Below are 6,342 nucleotides of genomic sequence, written 5' to 3'. Positions count from 1 at the left end.
TTTATTGCAGTTTAGGACAGCAAACCTGAGCCAGACCATTGCCTTTGATCCTAGAACAAGAGCCTCCCATTTGGACAGGGAGACCACTGCGATGCAGAGCTCCCTTTCCCCCTGTGGCTGGGTCATGGGGTGGAGGCAAGACCTGGAGAAGGCCTGTGGGCTCCGTGGCTTCCCCAAGCTTCCCGGTGGGCCACGTGCTCAGGGCCACGTGGTGGGGCCTCTGCCCTTCCCCTCCCTGACATGCAGACACGGGGTGTGGTTGGTGCTGGGATTCGCGTCCCTCCTCTGCCGCCGCCTGCCCCACTGAGCACTGCTGGAAGCACTTCTGCAGCTGGGGGCAGTCAGGGGCTGAGTGTTTCTGTTCTCTTCAGCCCAGCCTGTCATCCTGTGAGAACCCAGGTGTTTCTCACACGTTTCTTCCAGAATCCCAGAGAAGGCTCGAGGAGGGTTGTGAAGGAAGAGCTAAGTCAACTCAAAGCCCGCTCCTTTGCTGTCCTCTACAAACGGTGACAAACCCACGATTTCAGGACCAAATCGAGGCCATGTGGATGTGGCCCAGCCCCATCAGAACATTCAAAGAGCATACCTGTGTCCAGCAGACTGGCCAGCAAGGCTCTGATTTCCGGGACGGGAGGTGATGCCCAACTAGCCCCAGTGTCTTTTCTGAGGGCCCCAGGAACTCCTCCCATGGTCATAGGATTGCACATGCCCACCCTCCGGGAGACATCCTTCTGGCCCTCCCAGAAGAGCCCGGCCTCCTTGCCACCCAACACTTCTCTTCAGTCCTCCTAGGTTTAGGGTTTGAACTTGGGCCAGGGACAGACTTGCAGCCCCATGGCTCCCTGAGATTGCTACCGAAGGCCACTGCCCTCTGCAGGGCAGGTGTGAGCAAGCAGCCCCATTGGCTTTGAGTGGCTGCTGCCCCTGCAGGAGGTGCTAAGGGCTGCAGCTCAGATAATGTACTGGTTCCTGCCCAGGTGGGGGATATCAGTTGACTGGACCATGGGGCCTGACACCACCTCCTCGAAAATGATGACCTGCAGGAGAGAAGGGCTGGGGTAGGAGAGCAGCTGAGGTTCGTCCTGGTGCCCGCTGAGGGGGCTGTGAAGCAGCTGGGCTGGAGCCAGGAAGAACAGGCACCAAGGAGGGGAGAGGAGGCGGCTGGCTGAGCATCTGCCCAGTCCCCCAGGGAAACATGCTGACGCCAAGGAGGACAGGGGTGGGAAGAAGTCACGGGGAAAAAGGTGGGAAGCTGGAAGTGTGCCCACCTGGTTCATGCCCTTGTCCAGCCAGACACCTGGAAGGTACAGGGTCTTCTGAGGCCCAATGTTCCAGTAGCGTCCGAGGTTTCTGCCATTGATGAATATGACACCCTTCTCCCAGCCCTTCAGGGAGAGGAGGGAAGGTGTTGGTCAACCATGAAAGCCACCGAGTACAGGTACCGGACAGCAGAGACACAGTTGGGACACAAACCATGCATTCTCTCAGCTGCCCGGAGACCAAAGTAAGCCCACATGTGGAAGATCATGAGGATGGTGTCTTCCTCCCATTGCCACCAGCTCTGACCCCTCAGGCAGGGCACCCACGTGCAGACTGGATGTAGGAACCTGGGCCCTGAGAACAGCCCCAGGTGACCCCAGAGGCCCCTTTAGACAGGGCAACCCAAAGACAGGGCGTATGTGCTGGCCTGCCAGGCTACACACAGTGGCTTTTGACTCAGAGCTCTCCGAAAAGACAGAGAACCAGGGCCAGCAAAATGGGGGTGGAGTAGGGGAGCTACAAACCTCCAGCTTCAGAAAGGTGTCTAAAGGAGTGGGGCTGACCGACAAGCCACCCAAGAAGAAAGCTGGGAACACGGGTACTTCTGGGACAGGTGTCCACTTGTCAACACCAAACCTAAGGAAAGAGAGGGGTGAGGAAGGTTCACACTGGATTCTGCAGGTCCATGCCTTTCCCATCCAAGAACCCCAAGGCCTCCATATCTTTTTTTTTTTTTTTGACAAGCAGAGTGGACAGTGAGAGAGAGAGAGAGAGAGAAAGGTCTTCCTTTCCGTTGGTTCATCCCCCAATGGCCACTGTGGTCGGCGTACCATTCTGATCCAAAGCCAGGAGCCAGGTGCTTCTCCTGGTCTCCCATGTGGGTGCAGGCCCCAAGGACCTAGGCCATCCTCCACTGCACTCCCGGGCCATAGCAGAGAGCTGGACTGGAAGAGGGGCAACCGGGACAGAATCCGGTGCCCCGACCGGGACTAGAACCCGGGGTGCCGGCGCCGCAGGAGGAGGATTAAGTCCTCCATATCTTAACCGGGCAGAGCACAGCAGCACAGAGGCATAATGTGTAGTCTCAAGCCTGAACACACGGGGCTTTCGTTCTGGTACTGCCCCTCACTGTGGGCACCGCAGGATCCTGGCAGGTGGCCCCAGCCTGCCCTGGGCCCTCCTGGCTCCTGCCATGCATGGCCTGTGAGCTCACACACTGCCATGGGGCAGGGACTCACCTGCTAAAGAAGCTTTTCTTCAAATCCAGGCTGTAAATTTTGAACTTCTTCAGGGGAGAATCATCCAGGTAGAGGTTTCCAATTAAGCCTGTGGGAAGGAGACAAGGAAACCTGAGCAAGCCTAAAGCCCGGGGGCAGCTGACCTGGGGTGGCTGGGATCATGTAAGAAACTCCCTGGAGTGTTCCTGTGAGGACTGCCCCTCAAGTGTGCACTGCCCAAGGGGATCTTCATTGAGGGGTGGAAAAAAAGCTCCCTGGACATCCCAGAGGGGGCGAGAATGAGGAAGGCCATTATTTGCCATGAAAGGACATGTCGGTGGACAGTGACGGAGCTGAAGTGTCACAGGGCAAGAACAGACTTTGACCTCTGGAGGTGGGGGAGGGGAAGCTCAGAGGGCCACGGGGTCACAGAGGTTCTGGCCTAGTGTCAGTGATATCTCTGACCTAATACTCAGAAGTCACCCCGTGTCCTAGGATTAAGCGTAGGTTCTTAGAGTCTTGACATTGGCAGATGACAGTATCACACGGGGATCCAACATGGAGGGAGTATGCACACTTGAGCAGTGATTCATGAGTGCCTTGGGCCTGGCCAGGTCTGTGGGTTCTGGGGCACGACCGTGATCCTCTCCCCTCCAGAGCCACTGAGTTTCTCCAGGGGGATGTGGAGAGGCTGTGGAACCTGAAAGGGCCTCAAGGGGCCTGCAGGCTGTCTCCGGCAGGCTCGTGTTTTCTCTGAAGGGGAGGTCTGTGGCTTACAAACCCTGAACTGTGATGCAGAGGCTTGGGCTCTGCAGTGAGGGATCAAGACACACTTGATGAAGGGCCTGGGAAAGCCAGGGTCAGACTGGCCAGTGAGGAAGCTCACATGGTGCTGAGACCCTGAGAGACGAGTAGGGACAGGAAGCCCCAATATCATGGCCCTGTGGTTTTCCTGGCAAGTGACCAGAAGGTTTTGCTCCACAATTGACCATGGAGGAGCTGTGAGAGTTTCTTCTATAGCAACTGTAAACAGCTGGGAGAGACCTGGAGGCCACTTGTCTCCCTAATACAGAGGATTTATATCTGTGGTCTGTTCTGTAACTTACCTGACACGACCCACACTTACAGATTTTTAAAAAGGAAGAGCTAAATGAAAGCACAAAGACTCAGAAGGCCAGGAAAAATATGGCGATTGGGTAGGGTATTCCAAGAAGGCAGACATGAACCCTGTATTCTACAGCTCTCCACAGAAGACATAATATGAGTTTCCTGATATTGGTCTGGCAAAGAAATTCAGGGTGAAGACCCAAAAAGGCTGTGTCCTTTTGTGAGTCCCCAGAAATCCCATTTCCCACTCCTCCCTCATTGCCCCCACAAGCACACAGCCCTTACTGCAGGCCAGGGAGAGACCGAGGGCCAGCTCCGGGTCCCCGTGTGCTCATCACAAGCACATGGTCAGTACACATGGAAGGCTCGAGGGGAAGAGGGCTTGACTCAGTAGAGCTTCTCTGGCCCACTCACCCAGGGGTACACATGTGAGTCAGCCCAGCCTCCGCCTGCCTTCACTGGGCTCACTGACTCAGTTTCCTCACTGGGCTTCCATGACCTAGTTCCTACTGGCCCTGAATAACCCATCTCCTCTACCAAGCCCCCATGATCCATCTCACCTCTGAGCCTCTAGGATCCCTCTCTCTCCACTGGGCCTCCACAGCCATTCATTCCTCCATTGGGCCCCCATCACCCATCTCACTCCACTGGAGTCCATGACCTCCTGTACCTCCTGAACCCCCCTCCTAATGAGCCTCCACGACTTTCCTCTCTGCACTGTGCATCCACGACCCACATCACCCTAAGGAGCCTCCCTGTCTTGCCACCCTCTGCCGGACCCTAGAGGACACCCATCTGTCCATGTGCTTGTGTGGAGGAGGACTGGTCACTCCTCTCTTGCCTTTGTGCTAGGACCCACCTTTGCGCTGGTCGTCGATATTATCCCCGTAGTTGACTCGCCCACGATTCTCCACCAAGATCCTCAGCATGGCGTAGCCCTGCCAGGAACACAGCGGCCGATGCTGACCCAGCCATGAGGTCCCCGCTGCACCTCGGGGTTTGTTTGGACCCCAGTTCTTCCCTAGGCTCTGAGGCTGGGAGTGAGCCCCAGCCAGTCAGAAAGCTGCAGCCCTCTCCAGCTGCAGCTTGTGGTAACACAGCCTCCTGCGTTCCGGTCTTCCTCTTGGACTCCCACCAAACTTCCTCGGAAGCAGCTGGGGCTAGCCATCACCCGGCTCCCGAGGGTAACAAACCTGGGTCAAGGGGATAATAATCTTCGTCGTTTTATAGTCCATGAATCCTATGGATACTGTGTTCAAAAATACCTGCCAGAGAGAACAGAGAGAAGGCAGCCACGGTCAACAGAGGGCAGATGGGGGTCCGGGGCACTGGGTGTGCATGTGGGGGCGGAGCAGGGGGCGTGGCCAGGCATGGAATGACAGGCTTTGCAATACAGGGAATGGCTGCTTCTGTGGGCAGTGAGTCAGACGTGTGATGTGGGGCCTAGTGCCCTGCCTACCTGCCCCCGGTCTCGCACAAGGCCCCTGAGGACGCCAGAAGAGGCGATGGCGGTCTCATACAGAATGTACCCAAAGGACTGGCCATTCCCGTTGTTCACCGGCAGATTCTCCATGTTGATGGGCTTTTCAGACCTGATGGGCTGCACACAGAACACAGGGACCAAGATGAGAGGGAAGAAAAGCCACTTCCTCCGAAGCCCTCTGGGGATACAGCAAATGGGCCTCTTCCGGGGAGGGGCACCCTGGGCAGTGGGGAGGTAGGGAGCGCTAACCTCTTGAGCCTTCTAGGGGTGCAACATAACAGATAGGCCTCCCCTGGGGGTTGGGCATCCTGGGAGCAGCACCCTGGGGGGCACGGAGGCAGGGAGCATTAACCCTTTGTTGTAGTCTCCTCACACTAATCCCATGGTCACCAGAGTCGCGGGGATGAGAGGACAGGAGAAAGGTCTTTGTCCTAACAGTGCAGCCCTGTGACGGAGTGGGCTTTGAGCTCTTTAACCCACTGCCGTTTGTGCATCACGGCACCCAGCTGACTGGGCCCCACCCTCTGCCCGCCTCTGCCGAGGCAAGCGTCCCTTTTTCCTGCAGGCTCTGCTCCTTCCCACGTCAGACCCCACCAGGAATCTGTTCTTCCCACTTCAAGCGCTGAGGTTGGAGAAAGGACTTCAAGTAAGGGCTGGCCTTCCTCTTGCCAGCATCTGGAGGTTTCTGGGCTCTGCTCACCCACCCACACACTCACCTCCAGGTACTGGAGGGCATCCCACAGGGACAGGTAGAAAGCTGGCGTCATTGGCTCATAGGACATCTTGGGAAGAAGGTCAGGTGGAGGAGGTAGAGGGGCACCTGCAACACATAGATGGCAGGACCACCCCTAGAGGACCCCTGCCCCAGCTTCCAACCCATTTCAGGGCTGACAGGAACAACAGGCAGTGACTTGGGGGAGGGACGGGGCCTTTGTCATGTCCACAAGGACCTTACACCTGCAGAATACAAAGCTGGGGCTGAGAAGACACCAACTATGATGAGGACAGATTCTCTGAAGCTTTCTTGCCATTGCCTACGATGCCTCTGCAAACAGACCACCTGGGTTGAGGTGGGAGAGCAGGTAACAGGCAAAGGCCGAATGGGGTGCCCGGATCTGCAGTCTCCTGGGTACCTGAGATGGAGCCAAAGAAGTCTCGAAGCTTAGAGTACTTGGCTGTGTAGTCCCCAGCCTCTGTCAGCACCGCGTCATAGTCTGCAAGACACGGGGGGGGCGGGCGAGTCTGTCAGCACTGTGCTAGACCCCAGCAAAATGT

At 56.9% G+C, this 6,342-nt stretch overlaps 1 protein-coding gene across 1 annotated transcript in view; it reads right to left on the bottom strand.

Annotated features, from left to right (window-relative positions):
• Positions 1-950: 950 nt before the first annotated feature.
• LOC133763993 (beta-galactosidase-1-like protein 2) overlaps positions 951-6,342 on the bottom strand; it is a 40,565-nt gene continuing 35,173 nt past the window's right edge. The window contains exons 11-19 of the mRNA XM_062197658.1: positions 6,201-6,281; positions 5,784-5,887; positions 5,044-5,184; positions 4,778-4,849; positions 4,444-4,522; positions 2,499-2,586; positions 1,785-1,896; positions 1,269-1,385; positions 951-1,037 (exon numbers count right to left, since the gene is read on the bottom strand). Coding sequence (XP_062053642.1) covers positions 951-1,037; positions 1,269-1,385; positions 1,785-1,896; positions 2,499-2,586; positions 4,444-4,522; positions 4,778-4,849; positions 5,044-5,184; positions 5,784-5,887; positions 6,201-6,281 — 881 coding nt within the window. The remainder of the gene's footprint in view (positions 1,038-1,268; positions 1,386-1,784; positions 1,897-2,498; positions 2,587-4,443; positions 4,523-4,777; positions 4,850-5,043; positions 5,185-5,783; positions 5,888-6,200; positions 6,282-6,342) is intronic.

Source organism: Lepus europaeus, chromosome 7 (genome assembly GCF_033115175.1).
Source record: "Lepus europaeus isolate LE1 chromosome 7, mLepTim1.pri, whole genome shotgun sequence".
Taxonomy (NCBI): domain Eukaryota; kingdom Metazoa; phylum Chordata; class Mammalia; order Lagomorpha; family Leporidae; genus Lepus; species Lepus europaeus.
This window is presented reverse-complemented; position numbering and strand designations above follow the sequence as displayed.